This window comes from Malania oleifera, chromosome 9 (genome assembly GCF_029873635.1).
Source record: "Malania oleifera isolate guangnan ecotype guangnan chromosome 9, ASM2987363v1, whole genome shotgun sequence".
In the NCBI taxonomy this organism is placed as follows: Eukaryota; Viridiplantae; Streptophyta; class Magnoliopsida; order Santalales; family Ximeniaceae; genus Malania; species Malania oleifera.
This window is the reverse complement of record NC_080425.1, coordinates 25932290-25951039: the sequence shown is the minus strand read 5'-3', so window position 1 is coordinate 25951039 and position 18750 is coordinate 25932290. Positions and strand designations below refer to the sequence as shown.

At 37.4% G+C, this 18750-nt stretch overlaps 1 protein-coding gene across 2 annotated transcripts in view; it reads right to left on the bottom strand.

The window, feature by feature from the left end:
- The window catches only part of LOC131164153 (uncharacterized), a 30594-nt gene continuing 11844 nt past the window's right edge, over positions 1 to 18750 (bottom strand). The window contains exons 4-7 of one of the 2 annotated variants that reach the window (XR_009139222.1): positions 14238 to 14341; positions 14008 to 14144; positions 585 to 659; positions 45 to 261 (exon numbers count right to left, since the gene is read on the bottom strand). Coding sequence is in view for 1 of the 2 variants with exons in the window: in XM_058121145.1 (XP_057977128.1) it covers positions 179 to 261; positions 14008 to 14144; positions 14238 to 14341 (324 nt within the window). In the remaining variant the exon portion in view is untranslated. Of the gene's footprint in view, positions 262 to 584; positions 660 to 14007; positions 14145 to 14237; positions 14342 to 18750 lie in introns of both variants that reach the window. The other variant, XM_058121145.1, reaches the window with a different exon arrangement.

Sequence of the window (18750 nt, the reverse complement as noted above, 5' to 3'; positions counted from 1 at the left end):
TTGTGAACAAACCAAGCTTGGAATTTCTTTTAAAAACCAAGACATTCAAAACAAAGATGCATCAACAATATAATACTAAACAAGCAGATGTTACTACAGGAATTCTAATTCTACTTGCACGCATATTCCAGCTGACATTTTCTATTGTCAAATACAATGGAATGAGGGTTTAATTAGCTCAGAGGTCGGGCATGCCCTTCCCACTCTTAGCATCGTAAGTCTTCTCCAACGCAGCATCCATTGGAGTATCCTTGGGGCCAGCTGCAAGAAGAAGATATTGAACCACCCAAGCACATCAATAAGAGTTGATAATTATGAAAAGGGCAGATTACATTGTAGAGAATTGTAAACCAAAAAAAATTCGGAACTCTTATTTAACTTTTATAATATTTATGCAGGCCTCTCTCTCATAAATATGGGATGGTTAAAAGGGCGAGACATGTTTTAATGACATTTGCCCTTTTGCCTCCTCATTCGAAAACACCATTTTGAGTGTATTTGTCCCTAAACGACTTTGTTTTAGTGGGAAAAAAGCATGTGTTTCCCACATCTGAAAATTTTAACAAAGGTTACCCAGATTTTACCTCCTGGGCACTGGAATTCCCTAGCAAGGGCTTGTTGGCTCACTAACCCTCATCAAGTCCAACCAGTCCTCCCAACTCGCATTAAGAAACAGAGGAAAGTTACACAAGGAAGAATTTCTTTTCAGAGAAAATAGCATAAAATTTTATGGAATGTCTACTCCAGCCATCTTCTGGGGACAGTAACTTGAGATATCAAAGAGTTTCCACATGAATTGATGAGAATAGGGCTTTTGCATGCAAATTGTTTGGAGTGGAATTTTGTCTTTTGCAAGACTCAGATCTATGAGCAGTTTTAGCTGGAGAGAGGTTAGAAATGGAGCAAGTGATATTGGCAATCTTGTCTATTAATATTCTATGCTTAATTTTGCTGTTTTATCTGTTATCCAGTGTCCAGAGTAATGCCAAATGCGTGCACTGATTTTTTGCCTTTCCATAATTATCTGTATGTACTATGTATCTTGTATGTTTGTGATATCATAGTAAAGGGCGTCCCCAGGCCACAAGGCTCACCGCTTTGTAAGGTAAGGGGGCAGTGTACACAGCCTTGTGCCTGCTATTATGCAGAGCGGCTGTTTCTTTGGACCTGAAGAGCTGAATCCATACTTCCCATACTTCCTAGAAGCATGCATTTTGTTTTAATCACACAAGATTGGTCTTGTGATTAAAACAAAATGCATGCTTCTAGGAAGCAAAAAGATGGAGAACAATGGAATCAGCCTCAAAGCTTGGAATCCGATAACCATCAGTTTGGAGTTCTAACAGTAGTAAGATTTGAAGTACAGGGGTCAAGAAAAGGAATATAAGATCTTGTCCTTTGTTTCTGGCAGAGATAGGAGTATAAGTGAGTCAAGCTAACTCACGAGCCAATTGAACTCTATATCTCAACTCAGCTCGACTCTATTCAAGTTCAACTTCAGGTCGAGCTACTCAAATAGCTTAATAAGTTGAGTTCGAGTTTTTCAATACCACTTGAAATCCTTAATCGAGTTTTTGTAAGTCAATTATTTGTGTATATAACAAGTGATATTATATATTTTATGCATATATTTAATATTCAACAATGTAAATTTTACACATGGTATTCAATATTATATAATAAATATTTTTATGCATATATATATATATATATATATATATATAATATTATTCTACAACCAAATTGAGCTTAATTGACTGAAGCTCAATTTTAACAAATTTATGATCAATGAAGTTTGAGTTAGTACGAGCATAATTTTTTGAATAGAGTTAGGAGTCTATATCAACTTGAATCAACTCACATACAACCCTAGGCAGAGGAAGAGGCTGACTGGGGTCAAAGGCTCTTCAGATTCTTGGATTGGTGATTGGCAAAGCTAAATGGAAATGACGAAATGGTTTGATTGAATTGTGAAATTTGAAAGATTGTCAGGATAGGAATTGGCTGAAAACATTTAGATGTGTAAGTTTGGAAGAAAAAACATGAGGTATTAGAATACAACAATGTCGGGGGGAGAGAGAGACAGAGAGAGAGACAGAGAGAGCGAGAAAGAAGTAGCCAAAGAGTAGAGATGCAAATGAGCCAAACCAAACCAAGCTTTGTCATATTCAAGCTTTTACATTAAATTAACTCAACCTAGCTCAAGCTTAAGCTAAGCTCAACCAATCTTGAATATACCTGTTCAAGCTTGTTCAAATATTAACTGAGTTCAGGTAGAGCCAATCCGAGCTTTACCATTTCAAGCCTCGTTGATTTAAAATTTTAACCAAACTTGACTTTGAGCCAAAATTAAAACGAACATAAATATACTTAGTCTTGTTCATTTATGTATTGATTGAGTTCGAGTTATGCCCAAGCTCACTACTGAGCTTTTAATTTAAAGAAATATAAATTAGTAATTGATTTTAATTTAAAAACAAGTTTATTTCATAACTTATGAAACAAACATATATCAATATAAATATAGAGTAATGTGGTAATGCTGTTGCGCTGACACCCTTCTGTCCTATTCAGGGATAGCAACTTTTGAGAGTGAATGAACTCACAACTCTTGCCTCTTAGGTCTTAGTGTACAAAGCAAAGCTACCTAGAATGTGGATCGTTCTTGTTTGTGGAACAGGAACATGATTGTGGTGCAGTACATGCTTTAAAATGTGGAATGTTAGGGGTATAATTAAATAAAAAAAATGTAATGGCATTTGATATTTTGTAGAGGAAATTGAGGTGTTTCTAAATGCAAAAGAGATTTTCTATTGGGGAATAGATTAATAAAGATAAAATGTACCACAATTTCGAACATTCGTACCACTAGGATGTTAGCGTTTTCTGATACGAATGGCTCAAAGTAGAGAGTTGGGTTAGGTTTTTCAAATTTGAAATTTGGGACATGGGGAAAGTGAAAGATGAAGACTGAAGGAGAGTTAGATTAAGTGGGTTGCAAAAATTGACATCTTCATTGCAAATCCTATTTGAGTCCTTAAATATATCCACTGCCCACACACTAATGATCTTTTAAAGTTGCCAAATTTTGAGCTTATAAAATATAGTAAACAGACCCACAAGCCTGAACAAGCAGAGCTGTTCAAACTTGGCTCATCTATTAACTGACCTCAAAAGTAGGCATAATAATCACTCATATATGCAAATGAACAAGCCCTTACTGAGCCAAGTGTTAGGGAGTGACAATGTAATGGGGAAAATGGGGAGTGAGATACTGCTATAATTGTATTCTCCAGGGATTTGGAATGAATATATGATTATCTGTGTTATTGTTTGTATGATTATTCTCTTGTAGTTGAATAATACAAGTAGTCCTTTTCATTGTGGTGTTTTGTTGCCTTGGATTGTGATGTCTCTTATTGTTATAGTCTTATTCGGTGTATAAGAATATATTGCTCGTGTGATATCCTATTGTTCCTTGGTTTTCTTGAGTATTGAGACTCACCAGGTGCTCGGGATTGCAAGCTTGAATGTGTGAGACTTGGCTGACTTGTCGAGGGAGAGCTCTCAACGAGTGCCACACGGCCCTTACTTGAGTCCCATTTTGGGGGTCCGTGACAGTTGGTATCAGAGCACAGTGTGTGCGAGCACCATGAGTGGTAATATGAGAAACAAGTCAGGAAAAGTGGAGCGCATTGAGGTGCTTGAGACGAAACTTGTAACCCTGGAGAGAACGTGCGGTGAACTCCAAGGGTTGGTGGCAACATTAATAAAAGAGAAAAGCGTGCCAACAGAGCTTGAGGCCGCTGAAGAAAACCCTAGAGAAAATCTCTATGGGGTATCAAAAGTTGTATAGAGACTTGAGGAACTTGAAAAATTCATTCCACATGTGAAATCCCTAGAGAAACAGCCAAGAGAGCTTGAGGCCTTCCAGAAGAGTATCGAGCAGTTGAAAGCCTTTGAGAGTAGGCTGGAACATATTGAGGGCATATTGCCATCTCTTTCGTCCCAACGGGGAGAGCCAATAGAGCTTGAGGCCTCCTTACGGGAGCGAACGGATAATTTTGATTTCCTTACAGAAGATGTTAAGGAGTCCATTACTGCTTTGAAGGAAGATTTGAAGGAGATGGGCAATGTCCAAAGTGCGGTGGTCCAAGTCCAGAGGGATTTACAAGAGATCACTATGAAAGTGAATGCAGTGGCACAGATAGCCCGAAGGCCGGTTGCAGATCCAATTGAGAGTTTTCAATTGAAGGTACTGGAACCTAAAAGTTTTGGGGGTACGCGAGATGCCAAGGAGCTGGATAATTTCTTCTTTGATATGAAGCACTACTTCACGTGCTCACGAGTGGATCTAGAAGTGGACCGAGTAAATCTGGCAATGGTATACCTGGTACGGGATGCAAAAGTGTGGTGGAGAACTAAATGGAATGATATTCATCACAATAGATGTGTTATCAACACATAGGAGGGGTTGAAACAAGCGTTGAAGACTCAATTCTATCCTGAAAATGTGGAGTACATAGCAAAGTGCAAAGTAATGGAATTGCAACAAACCGGCTCAATAAGGAGCTATGTACGAGAATACCAAGCCTTGATGTTGGACATTATAGACATGACCGAATCGGACAAACTAATTCATTTTCTTCGGGGTTTGAAGACATGGCCAAGGAATGAATTGCGTCGACAGGGTGCTGGTGATCTCTCTTCTGCCCTCGCTGCTGCTGAACGGTTGGATGATTTTTCAGATAATTCTGGGAAATGGAATTTCCCTACGTCCGCCAATAATGATTTTAGGCCCAGTAAAGTGTATAAGCCCACAAATGGGGGAAGGGATAGGGAGACAAATAGTTCTTGGAAAGATAAAAGAGCGCCCATGGTTAAGGAGTGGAGGGGCAGATGAACGAGGGGTGGAGAGCGTCGACCAATCTCTTGTTTTCTTTGCATGGGACCACATCGAGTGGCGGAGTGCCCTGAACGTAAGGCTTTCAATGATATAAAGGCCCTTCGAGGGGAAACTGAAACCCCGACAGCAACCCCAGAAGAACAACCAAATATGGTGGGAGCATTGAGATTTTTGAGGGCATTAGAGCGTCAAGTAATTAACAACAAGTCTCGGGAGAAGGGACTAATGTACGTTGATATACTTTTGAATGGAAAGAAAATCAAGGCCATGATTGATACAGGGGCCACCTATAATTTCATTGCTAATTCTGAAGCTCAATGGTTAGAATTGCAAGTAGATAAGGATGTGAGCAAGTTAAAAATAGTGAATTCTCAAGCGTTAACCACGGTGGGGGTGGCACCTAAAGTGGCATGCCAAATGGGATCATGGTTTGGAACAATTGATTTCACTGTGGCACCCCTTGACGACTTTGATGTGATATTGAGGATGGATTTTCTTAAAGTGACACGCTCAATGCTGATCCCAGCTGCAGATTGTCTTGTGATAATGGGAAGTGCACCTTGTGTGGTCCCCGCAGCCCACAACAATTTTGATAAGAGGAAGTTGCTTTCAGCCCTCCAATTCAAAAAGGGAGTAAAAAGGGAAGAATCTTCTTTCGTGGTTCTACCGATAGTCTCAGAAGATGCAGAGATAGGGAAATATCCACTTGAGATTAAGATGTTTTAGAAGAGTTCAAGGAGGTGATCCCGGAACAGCTACCGAGGGTTTTACCACCTCGACGACAAATTGACCACGAAATTGAACTTTTGCCAGGAGCAAAGCCGCCAGCACGTGCCCCTTATCGAATGGCGCCGCCAGAGTTAGCTGAACTTAGAAGGTAACTGAATGATCTTATTACAGCAGGGTTCATCCGTCCTTCAAAAGCACCTTTTGAGGCCCCGTGTTATTTCAGAAGAAACAAGATGGTAGTTTGCGCTTGTGTGTAGATTATCAGGCTCTTAATAAGGTGACGGTGCGCAACAAGTATCTCATTCCACTGATTGCTGATATTTTTGACCAGTTAAGTACAGCAAGATATTTCACGAAACTGGACTTGAGGTCGGGATATCATCAAGTGCGCATTGTTGAGGGAGATGAACCGAAGACCACTTGTGTCACCCGGTATGGAGCATTTGAATTCCTTATCATGCCTTTTGGGCTGACAAATGCACCCGCTACCTTTTGTTCTCTAATGAATCAGGTTTTCGGGATTACCTTGATCAATTTGTGGTTGTTTACCTGATGACATAATGGTTTTCAGCGCATCCTTAGAAGAACATAAAGATCATCTTCGGAAGGTTTTTCAAAAACTCAAAGAAAATCAATTATATGTAAAAGGGGAGAAGTGTGCTTTCGTTCAAAAGCGTATTAAATTCTTGGGGCATATCATTGAGGAGGGCTAGATACGGATGGATTCAGCTAAAGTAAAAACTATCAAGGAGTGGCGAGCACCTACATCCGTTAGAGAACTACAATCTTTCTTGGGTCTAGCCAACTACTATCGAAGTTTATAGAGGGGTACTCCAGAAGAGTTGTATTGTTAACAAATTTATTGAGGAAGGGGATACCATGGGGGTGGTCAGAAGAGTGCCAATCAGTATTCGTTGAATTAAAGGAAAAGATTGTAGGAGATCCTGTGCTAATCCTTCCTGATGTGACAAAACCGTTTGAAGTGCAAGTAGATGCCTCAGACTTTGCATTAGGGGGAGTTCTCTTGCAGGAAGGGCATCCAGTTGCTTTTGAAAGTAGAAAATTATTGGGTGCCGAACGGAACTATACAGCACAGGAAAAGGAGCTTCTCGCAGTGGTACACTGTCTTCGGGTGTGGAGGCACTATCTCTTGGGGTCCAAATTTGTGGTAAAAACCGATAATGTAGCAGTTACTCACTTTTTGTCACAACCAGGACTAACGTCAAAACAAGCACGTTGGCAGGAGAAGCTAGCTGAATTTAATTTGATTTTGAATATAAAGTAGGGAAGACGAATGAAGTGGCCGATGCTTTAAGTAGAAAAACCAAATTGGCAGCATTGAAACTCATCAGTCATCTATTAACTAGTAGGGTGGCGTTACCTTTGAAGAATCTTATCAGGGAACATTTAAGTACAGACCAGCAGGCGCAGTCACTGAGCAAACTAATAAAAGAAGGGAAGACACAACAATTCTGGGTAGAAGATGGACTGATAATGACTAAAGGCAAGAGAGTCTATGTGCCCAAAGCTGGAAACTTGACGAAAACCTTACTAAAAGAGTGCCATGATACGTTGTGGGCTGGTCATCCGGGATGGCGAAGAACTTAGGCATTGATTACACAGGGGTACTATTGGCCGAATATGCAAGATGATGTGATGAGTTACACCAAAACTTGCTTGATCTGTCAACAAGACAAGGTAGAAAGAAAGAAGACCTTAGATTTATTGGAGCCATTGCTAGTACCTGCCAGGCCATGGGAGAGTATCTCTTTGGACTTCATTTCCTCGTTGCCAAAAGTAGAAGAGTGACACAATTTTGGTGCTGATTGACTGATTCTCTAAGTATGCTACTTTCGTACCAGTCTCGAAGCCATGTTCAGCAGAGAAGACAGCTTAGCTATTCTTCAAGCATGTGGTGAAATATTGGGGTGTTCCAAAAAGCCTAATCGGTGATAGTGATGTTAGATTCACAGGGGGATTTTGGGGTGAACTCTTTCGTTTGATGGGTTCAAACCTTAATCTGTCCACCAGCTATCACCCACAAACAGATGATCAGACCGAACGTTTTAATGGGAAGCTAGAAGAATACTTGCGACATTTTGTTCACTCCAATCAAAAGAATTGGGTTACTTTACTAGACACGGCACAATTCTGTTTTAACTCTATGAAATCTTCTGCAACTAATAAAAGCCCTTTTGAGATTGTGACAGGTCAACAACCGACTCTCCCACACACTCTAGATGGTCCACACGAAGGAAATTGCCCGAAAGTATACCAATTCACGAAAAATTGGTTGCAAAACATCGAAGTCACTCGAGCTCAGTTAGAAAAAGTATTGAAGCGCATGAAGAAATGGGCTGACAAAGGAAGACGACCACAACAATTTGAAGCTGGAGATTTGGTTCTTGTAAAAGTGCCGCCGGAGACATTTCAATTTCTTCGCGGCAAGGATAAAAGGCTGTTACGCCGTTACGAAGGTCCAATCAGAGTGATCGAGAAGGTGGGACATACATCTTATCGGCTTGAACAACCCGAGTGGATGAAAAGCCACAGACGTCCAGTCCATCCCGTGTTTCATGTAAGCAATTTAAAGCCATTCTACACAAATGCAGCAGATCTGCACCGACAAAAGTCAAGGAGATCAACAATTTCCAGAAGGTAGCCTGTCAACAAGGAAGTCCAAGAGATCATTGCAGACAGAGCCGTCAATGCAGAAGGTCGTCAACAACAACAATTTCTGGTTCAGTGGCGGGGGCTGAGGGAAGAAGAGAATAGTTGGGAAAAGGCAGAAAACCTTCAGCATGCCATACAGAAGATTGAAGATTTCAGAAATTTGTAGTCAACGACATCTACTTCGACATCAGCAGAGTGCGAAGCCCTTCTACAATACATCGACGAGGACGTCGATAAAATGAGTGGGGAGGATGTTAGGGAGTGACAATGTAATGGGGAAAAGGGGGAGTGAGATACTGCTATAATTGTATTCTCCAGGGATTTAGAATGAATATATGATTATCTGTGTTATCGTTTGTATGATTATTCTCTTGTAGTTGAATAATACAAGTAGTCATTTTCATTGTGGTGTTTTGTTGCCTTGGATTGTGATGTCTCTGATTGTTATAGTCTTATTTCGGTGTATAAGAATATATTGCTCATGTGATATCCTATTATTCCTTGGTTTTCTTGAGTATTGAGACTCACCAGGTGCTCGGGATTGCAGGCTTGAACGTGTGAGACTTGGCTGACTTGTCGAGGGAGAGCTCTCAACGAGTGCCACACGACCCTTACTTGAGTCCCATTTTGGGGGTCCGTGAGCTGTTCATGAACAACTCGACTCATTTTCAGCCTTAGTTCACATAGGAAAAGGAACAGCAGCCTTTGGAACATTACCAAATTCAAATGGTGGATGATACTCAACCATAGCACTCCAAACTCCCACCCTTATAACAAGCCTTCTACTATCCATGTCAAAGAAAAAAAGACAACTTTTACATTTTTTATGCATCGGCCAATTTCTATTTTGTTATTTTATGGTGAACTAACATAAAGGGTATACATGTCGCAAGAATTACATATTTGGGGAGATTATGTGATTTCTCAAATGATACATGAGGTAGGCATCTTTGATAGCCTTCGAGGGAAATCAATGAATTTTACTTCTACAAATAATAAGTTTTTGAGAACAGGTGATCAAAATCAAGTTGGAGCCTTGGATGACAACTAACAAGAATAAAATTTTCATGAATTTCAAATAAGCTCCTTCTTCCTACACCATCAATTAGAATTATTTGTTGTAGTTAAATTAATCTTCAAGCATATAAACCCTTCCACATTGCAATAATTAAACTTTGCTATTTGAAATGACTTCAGTTGCCAACAGATTAATAGAAATAATTGGTCCTTTATATTTTCTTTCTCAAAGACACCCAACCAACACAAAGTCCCAACAGTCTTTTCATATTTCTAATTTTCTTTCCTACTACCTCAGAAAATAGACTCTGGCTTTAGTCTGCAAGAATAAGCACTCAAATGCTCACATGATTGGACACATTGTGTTTATTGACACCACATACGTTGGCTGCCGAGAAATCAATCAAGACATAAATGGCACCACAAAAATTTGGTAGATGCACAGCATTTAACAAGTGGACTAAAAACAATCTCTTTCAGATTAGAAGGACTCTGAAATTTTAATCACCCGATATTCGTGTGATGTGTTTTAGTAGGCAATGAATCATATTCTCATCTTTTTCTGCACTTCTCTGCTACTTGGGGCTGGTGGAATAGGTTACTCTGTTATTTTGGAGAATGTTGGCTGTGTCCGGATTTCATAGAGGTTTCTTCTAGTACTAATTTTACAGCGTTTGGAGGAAGAAAGGATGCTAAAAATTTGCAGATTTGTGCAGTCTGTGAGACTGCGAGTTTGAGGGATTTGATTGGATAGGAATAATGGATTTTACATCCCAAATGAAGTTTGGAAATGCTTAGGTGATAATGGAATTATATGGTTAACTAATTTATTAAACACAATTACAAAAATTAAAAAAAAAAAAATGGTGGACAAATGGAGGAAATGCACTTTAATACCTATATACAAAAATAAAGGAGATATTCAAAATTGTAAATAACTATGGTAGAATTAAACTTATGAGTGGGCATACAATGGAAGTGTGAAAAAGGGCAATTGAAGAAAGACTAAGGTTAGAAACTAGGGTCTTAAAAAAATATGCCTAGAAAATCAACTATAGAAGTCATACACCTTTTAAGAAGATTAATGAAAAAGTTTAGGGAAAAGAAGAGGGGGCTTGCATTTAGTTCTTATAGAATTAGAAAATCCTGTGACAGAGTACGTAGGGAAGTTCCATAGTGAGTTTTATAGTAACAAGGGAGTATTTTAAATAGACTAATGTCATTAAGGATATGTATAATAGAGTAATGACTAACATTAAGAATTCTGGCGGAGAGTCCAGATCATTTCCAACCTAGGTGTACATCAAGGATTTGCTTTAAGACCTTATCTTTTTGCATTTTGATGGGTGAGCTACTATGAGTATGCAAAATGAGGTTTCATGGTGTATATTGTTTGCTGATGATATTGTCTTAATCAATTAAACTAGGGGTGAAGTAGAATCTAAGTTAAAATTATTGAGAGAAGCTTAAGAATCTAAATGTTTAGGTCAAGTAGAAATAAGATAAAATATATGGAATGTAATTTCAGCCAAGGTAAGAGGAATATTGGAAAAAAAAAAAATTAATAGCACTACAAGATTTAGATATCTTCGATCTATTATGCATTTGAAGGAGAAGCTAAAGAAAATGTTATACATAGAGTTAAAGTAAGGTGGGTAAAAATGGAGATGTGCTTTCGGTGTGTTATGTGATTGTAAAAAGCATTCCTAGGACACAAGGCCCCCCTCTTTGCGAGGGTAGGGAGAGGGTTGTCACAGTATACGCAGCTTTAATCCTGCTTTTATGCAAAGAGGTTGTATCCTTCAACTTGAATCATTGGCCAACTGGTTACGATGAAGCAACCTTACCTTTGATCCAAGAGCCCCATCCTCTATTGTGTGATCGTAGAATACCCTTAAAATTAAAAGGAAAGTTTTATAGGACGAATGTAAGATTAATTTTGCTATATGGATTAGAGTACCAAGCAAGAAACAACATGTTTAACAAGTAAAAGTTGCTTAAATGAAAATGCTAATGGTGGATGAGTGGTATAATGTTAAAAGACAAATTAAGGAATGAATATATTCTTTATAAGTTAGGCATAACACCTGTAGAAGATAAGATAAGGGAAGGGCGTCTCAGATGGTTTGGTCATCTGCAACATAAGCCAAATAGTGCACTCATAAGGAGTGGGCTAGCTACTATTAGTGGTAGTAGAAAGGAAGGGATAGGGATAGACCTAAAATAACTTGAAATTAGATAGTAAATAAGGACTTAATAGCACTTAAATTGTGGAAGGAAACTACCCACAACAACAATAACAACAACAACAAACCAAGCCTTAAGTCCTACTAGGTGAAGTCGGCTACATGAATTCTTTTCCGCCAATTTACACAACCATAGGCGATTTCTTCTAACAAATTCAGGGCTATTAAATCCTAATTCACTATCTCATTCCAAGTTAGTTTAGGTCAACCCCTATCTCTTCCATTGCCCCTCACAGTAACTAGCTTACTCCTCTTTTGTGCACTACTTGGCCTACGTTGCAAATACCCAAACTATCAGAGTCATCCCTCCCATATCTTCTACAAGAGCCACGCCTAACTTACTATGAATATGTTCATCCTTAGTTTATTTTTTAGAAAACTTTTACTTTTTGGGTATGTTGTTTCTTAATCGCTCAACATTTTAATCCATATAAAATAGTTGGTCTTACAGCCATCCTATAGAACTTCCATTTTAAATTTAAAGGAATTCTACAATCACACAGTACATTCGAAGCACTTCTCCATTTTACCCAACCAGCTTTAATTCTATGCATTACATCTTATTCAATTTCTCCTTCAGCTTGCATAATAGATCCGAAGTATCGAAATCTACTAGTGTCAGTGATTTCTTAACCATCAAGTTTAACCTTTTCCCCACAATTTCATAGGAAATTACCCACGATCATGTAAATTGGCAAAAAGGGATTCACGTACATCATCCCACCTAGTGGGATTTAGGGCTTGGTTTGTAGTTGTTTAAAGGGTAGGTTCTTTCTCTGCAATTGCTTTGGAAAATAATGGGTCTCCTAGCATGTTTATGAGTTTTACTGACATGGTTGCTTCAAGGGAATTTGGTTTTTGAACTTATAGAGCGACTGATAGTCTTTATTGTGTTGACTTTTGGCATTTGTATCATCTTATCCTCCATGTATATGTTTCTTTTCTTGATGAATTTTGTTTTTCTTAAAAAAAAAAAAATCCCCTTTCTTGCCACCACTCAGGCTCATACTACTCAAAGCACTTTCAACAATTTTTGGCAAAGTGACCTGTCCATCAAAAGGATTATATTGGGATCGAAAGGCCGGTCACACTTGAGAAACTACAATAACCATATTTTAGGAATACTGTGGGCCTGAGTCCAACAGTCAAAAAATATGGTTATATGATCCAATTAAGAATTTAAGGGGAAAACAACACAGTGACCAAGAAAACACTCCATTTTCTGTGGGACAGTTGTCTTTCTCGCTTTTTTTTGGGTACATTCTTTTCAAATTTTTTGGGGGATATGGCTGTCCAATCTTCAAAGGGAATGGAGGGCAGCATTATTGTAGTGGTTTTAGTTGACTCCTAGAGGAGGCCTTGTCCTCCATGTATCATATTCTGTTTTGTTTTTATTTAATGGAATTTTATTTCATTATCAAAAAAAGAAAAAAGGAAAAGAAAACACTCCAGTAGGCCTCCACATGTCCCTTAGAAGAATAAAAGGATTGAAACAAGAAGATAATAAACTGGGTTCTACAAAAACAGTTCCATGGCAAGTCACCCTTCTCAAAATAAAAGAGAATCCATTGGCAAAAACATGTTCCCAAGTGGAAGAAAAAATGCCAGCATACTAAAGTCCATTTAAAAAGTGAGAATTTTATTTGAAGAATCTCTATCACAGAAAAGAGGCTTCAATCAAGGTGAAAAGAAGAAAGAAAAGAAAAAAGAAGGCAAGAAGCTCTTTAGCGTAGAAGAAAAATCCCCCCCAAAAAGAGCATGCTAAAACTTTATCGGTTTATGGCCACAAATCTCTTACAATGGAGGAAGGAAAAGGCAAATTCCTAACTTTTCTTTAAATATATATCACAATTTTTTTACATTAAATTTAACAAAAGACTCAATAATTCTTTATTCTTTACTCTCTTATATCCTCCATATTTTTTTAATTTTTCACCACTCTTAAATCAGAAGAACTCTTTAAGAAATTTTCCCATGGGTCTAACTAAGAATTGGCATACTATTCAATAGCAGAATGTAGCACTCAAATATATGCCCACATGCCATAAAAAAATTCAAAGGAAATTTGTAAGAAAATATCTGGTCAACTATCACAATACTAAGCTATAAGTTCGTTTTGACATAATCAAGCACACCAAATGAGAAAGAGTGAGATAGTGAGATTGAACCTCACATCTCAAAAGCTTGTGTCTTGCCAAAGTTCCTATATTCTCCTTAAGAAAATGCAAAATAAACTCATAGTTTGAGACAAGAAACAATTATGTGCCATAAAATTTCTCCACTCTAAAGGTTGCAAGAAGAATAAAAACACATGAGAACTCATAGCATTTATAAAATAAATAAATAAACAAGAACAACACATTTGAAGGACAGTGGAATTCAGAGCATAAATACAATGAATAAAACAAATAAAGGTGATAGGTTTTGAACAAATACCAACAGTAGGCCTTGGTGTGGTCCTTATCTTCAAGATCTCAGGGCGAGGTATTATGGACCCTGAAGTTCCTTCACCTCTAGAAACTCGCACTTTGGTACCATCTTCTAGATATTTGATTCCAACCTTACATGGTTTCCTACATAAACAAAGATCAATTAGTCCCTAAGAATTTAATAAAGAAAGAGATGAAAACACAATGTACAAATCGTAATCAAAAGAACATCCCTACCCTGTTACAGGGTCGACAACTTGAACATTGGAAGCATGAAGTGGCGCTTCAACACTGAAAATCCCACCTTCATGGCCTTGCCCTTGCTTGATATGTTTCTTAACCTGAAAAGAGGACATAAATACACAATAAATCAATAATGAGAAGAAATCAGAAAATCTTTGAGTCAATTAAATGTTCATTGTCGAATAAATTCGGGAATTCGTTTGAATTCCAGATGCCCAAAAAGGATGGAAATAGTATTTACTAAAAAATTAACCACCAAACACAAATATAATTTCAGCAAACATGTAAAAAAAATTTTACGCAGTTAACAGAGCATGGTACCATAGGCTTCTTGCCTCCATGACATCACATCCATTCTTCACACTTAGGAACAATTAATCTTGCACATCTAGCATTATCTAAATTTCATACAATGCGTGAATAAATCATGAGCCTACATTGATAAACTGTTCCAATTATAAAAGAGGCTTTTCCTCTACATAATGTGAAGCTTTGACTAGCTACAGAGTGATTCAGTTACTATTTCAAGCAGTTGTACTAGAAGCAAGGGAGGTGGCTTGATGTCAACTTTAGGAAACTAATTATCAAATCCTCAGTATAGGCGCCTTCTGGTATCACAGTCAAAAGTTCAGGAAATGAAAACCAACAACAAAAACTGAAAACCCAAAATAAAAACTAGCAACTTGTTTTGTTAGTATGACCAAATTATACATCTTCTAGCAAAGTGCATGAGTTATTCATTTATAGTTTTAGCTAAGTGACTAAGATATTTCATTTTGAATTTTTCATTAGGGGTCCTGTTCAGGTCCTCATTTTTCTGAAGAATTATAACTGCTATCTCCTCAGACCTAAACCACTTGTTTTCAAAGAACAATTCAGAATTACCATGACTGATTTTGCTATGTAACTGATTTCCAATGATCTGCTCCGGCGAGAGCCCTATTCTAAACAAACTAAGAACACAGAAAGGATGTATCATCGCCAAGTGGTGTCTCCTTGTTGGTGGAACTCCTTCTTGGGAAGCTTACCATCGTCGTTGGTGCAGATTTAATAGCGATCTGGTATGCTTCTTTTTCAATCTGAGGAGAAGTGATAAGCAACTGATCTTTTCATGGACGTTCATCACAATTTTAAAACTGATTGAAAGGTGGTTAACATAGATTGTTTGGGTAATGTGTTCATTCACAAATCAGTATTTGCAGGAAGGTTCACCTCAATTTTATTGTTGAAATTGATGAGTTCCAGTGGACTTTACAGGAGATGGATATATGGCCCTGGTATCCAAATCTTCAGGACAGGCGATGAGGTTCTCAGTCTGAAATTCTTGTCAAATGGAAGGGGTTATTTTTTGTGTTTGGAGACATTGAAAGATCAAGGCTAGCCTCAGTCAGTTCTTATTCCTGTGGGAGTGGAATTGTCAGGTTGGAAATCATCCAATTCAAGCTTTGAAGGATATAGCTAGTATTAGCTACTATCAAAATCAAAAATGCCAATGACATGCAGACGATCAATGAGTTAAGGTGGGGGTGTGCCAACTGTTGTTCAGAAAATGTTCAGAGAAGTGAGGTTCTGGGAGAAAAAGTAAGTGTATTTCAGAGGCTGTCGCCATGGGTTTCATGCTCTGAGAATTTCTTCAGCGAAGGCTTCAAACACTGCCAGGAAAATGTTTGTCTGGAACAGCAGGGATCCTTCAGAATCAGTACCTTTTTTAGCAATTTGGAGGGAGTGGATTTTCAAGTTTAAATTTAAATCATAATGGGGTTTAAATAGTTGGGCCTCAAGGTAATTGGCCTGCTAAGAGATGGGCAGTATTTAGATGGATTGAGAAGAAAGGGCAATCTAAGCCCAATGAAGCTTCTGGTATTGTCTCCAATAAGACAAGGGAGTTGGGCCTGGTAAAGACCAATTTGGTAGATTTAATAGGAGAGACCCACAGAATCAAGATGGTCTGGTTTCAGTTAAGGAAATTCAGATGGGTGTGGTCAAGTCCATTGTGAGTATTACTTTTATTAGCGAAGCCCATCAGTATAAAGATGGAGATGCTGGTAACTCTGTAGAACAGACAAATGACCTCGACTTCAAGCCCAATTCAAAATTCATCACTTCCCAACAATCAAGTGAAGTATATAATTGATAAATTGCCAGGAATAATTTTCCCTGGATAGCCAAAAGAAGATGACTTTATTAGAGAGAGAAGAACGTACAAAAGGAGAACAAAAAAGCCTCTAAAGTAAAAGAAAGAAAAATAGAAAATAAAAATAAAACAAAACTTAAACAATCAGACTAACAAGCCAACCAAGCCTGTTCGATATCCAAAAATCTCACTCCTTTAAAACAACCAGAAGAACACACCAAAGTGAGGCTAAGTAATGGATCTTCTCCCATAACAAAGATTCGTTTAGCTTTTTTTCCATAAAAATATGAGGGGCTGTTTGGCATCACAGTCAAAAATTAGAGAAACAAAAACTAGAAAAGAAAGCCAAAAACTAGAAACCGAAACTAAAACTTAGAAACCAGCAACATGTTTGGTTAACATTTATAAAACTAATACAAATTAAAAACTTAATTAAAAATGCTCATTTTCATCTTTAAATTAACTACTATTATAAAAATATGATTAAAATAATAAAATTACAAATAATACACATTTAAAAAATTACTATAATAAAATAAAATTTCTTATAATTGTTTTACTTAATTGTTCTACTTTCAAATTTAACTTTATAATAAAAATTTTATTAGACATGACAATTGAAAAATAGTAAAATTATTTTGTAATAGGCTTTATTATTATTTTTTGAAATTTATGTATATTTTATTTTAATTATATTTAAATTCATATGATCATTTAATTTTGATTTTAATTTAAAAGTGTATAAATGAATAATTTAATTCAAAAATACTATTTCTATATATTGCCAAAATAACTAAAAACCATAAAATCTGGTTTTCAGTTTTTGAGCAAACAGCTGAAAATCGGCAACAGAAACAGAAAACTAATGACATAAACAAATAGGTTTTTATAATCTATTTCTTCATTATGTAGAAATAAAAACAGAAAAAAGAAAACAACAACAATACCAAACAGACCCTGAGTATTTCTTTCAATCCATAAACCCCACAGAACTGTAAAAACCATACACATCCACAAAGCATGAGCATCCTTCCTTTTACCAAAACCAACAAAAGAAATGGCCAATAAATCCTCCACCGACTTTGGACAAACCGAGTTTTCTCCCAAAAGACCAAAAAGCTTATTCCGTATATTCCAAGCAAACGAGCAGTGCAAAAATAAAAAAAATATAAAAAAAAATGAGACACTGTTTCAGAATTATCACAACAAAGAAAACATATACCACCAGAAAGTGCCTTTGAAGGTACTCTAAAACAGATCATTGGTGTCAACTCTATTGAGAACAACCAACCAAATAAAAGCCTTGATCTTTGAGGGAATTTTGACCTTCCAAATAAGTCTATGGAGCAGACAGGAAATATTAGCATAAATCAAGTAGTCACAAAAAGATTTGCAAGAATAAGCCCCAAAGAATCTAAAGACCAAGACCTCCTATCTGCCTCAAGGGAAGGACAAGTCACCAAATAACATCAACGGCAATGGAAGTCCCAAGAAAATGAATGACCTTCACAAATCAAAAAGAAGGAAATAACTTTAATAACCTCATTATGACCTAGACTCAAATGATAAAGATGAGGAAAAGAAAATAATAAAGCAGCATTACCTAGCCAGAAGTCTTCCCAAAAATGAATACGAGAACCAGTACCCAAGACAAACTTAGTATGAGGAACAAAGAGGGAATGAACTTGAGAAATACACCTTCATGGGCTTTCTAAAGAACATCTAATTCCTAAATTAGCATCCCAACCATTCACATGCATACAAAATTTTCTTTTAATGACTCTAAGCCAAATAGAGGACTCCTCTAAGGGAAACCGCCATATCTAGATAGCCAAAAGAGTAAAGTTTTTTCAGACACGAAATTACCAAGACCCAAACCCCCACTCCAACCTAGACCTACAAACAGTCTCCCACCTAACAAGGTGATATATCTTATCACCAACCCCCAAACAAAGGAAATCTCGCATGATCTTCTCAATTTTACTGCCTACTCCCACGGAAATCCAGAAAACAGAAAAGTAATAAAGAGGGATACTAGCAAGAGCCTTGAATGAGAGCAAGGCAATCCCATAAAGAAAATAACGCGCCTTTCCACCTATCCAAACGCTTAGAGACTCTCTCCAACACAATCCATAGACCTTAGGTTGCCTCCCAACAGGACACCTAGATAAGACAAGGGCCAATCTAGAAGACCACAACCCGCAAACAAAGCCAACTCCCTAGACATACTAGATGTTAAATCGATGGCTGCTATGGCACTCTTCCCCAAATTCATTTTAAGCCCAAAAACCCTCTCAAAAATTTGAAGAGTCAAAATATTCAAAAAAGAATCTATACAATCACGAATGAAAAACAAAGTATCATTGACAAACT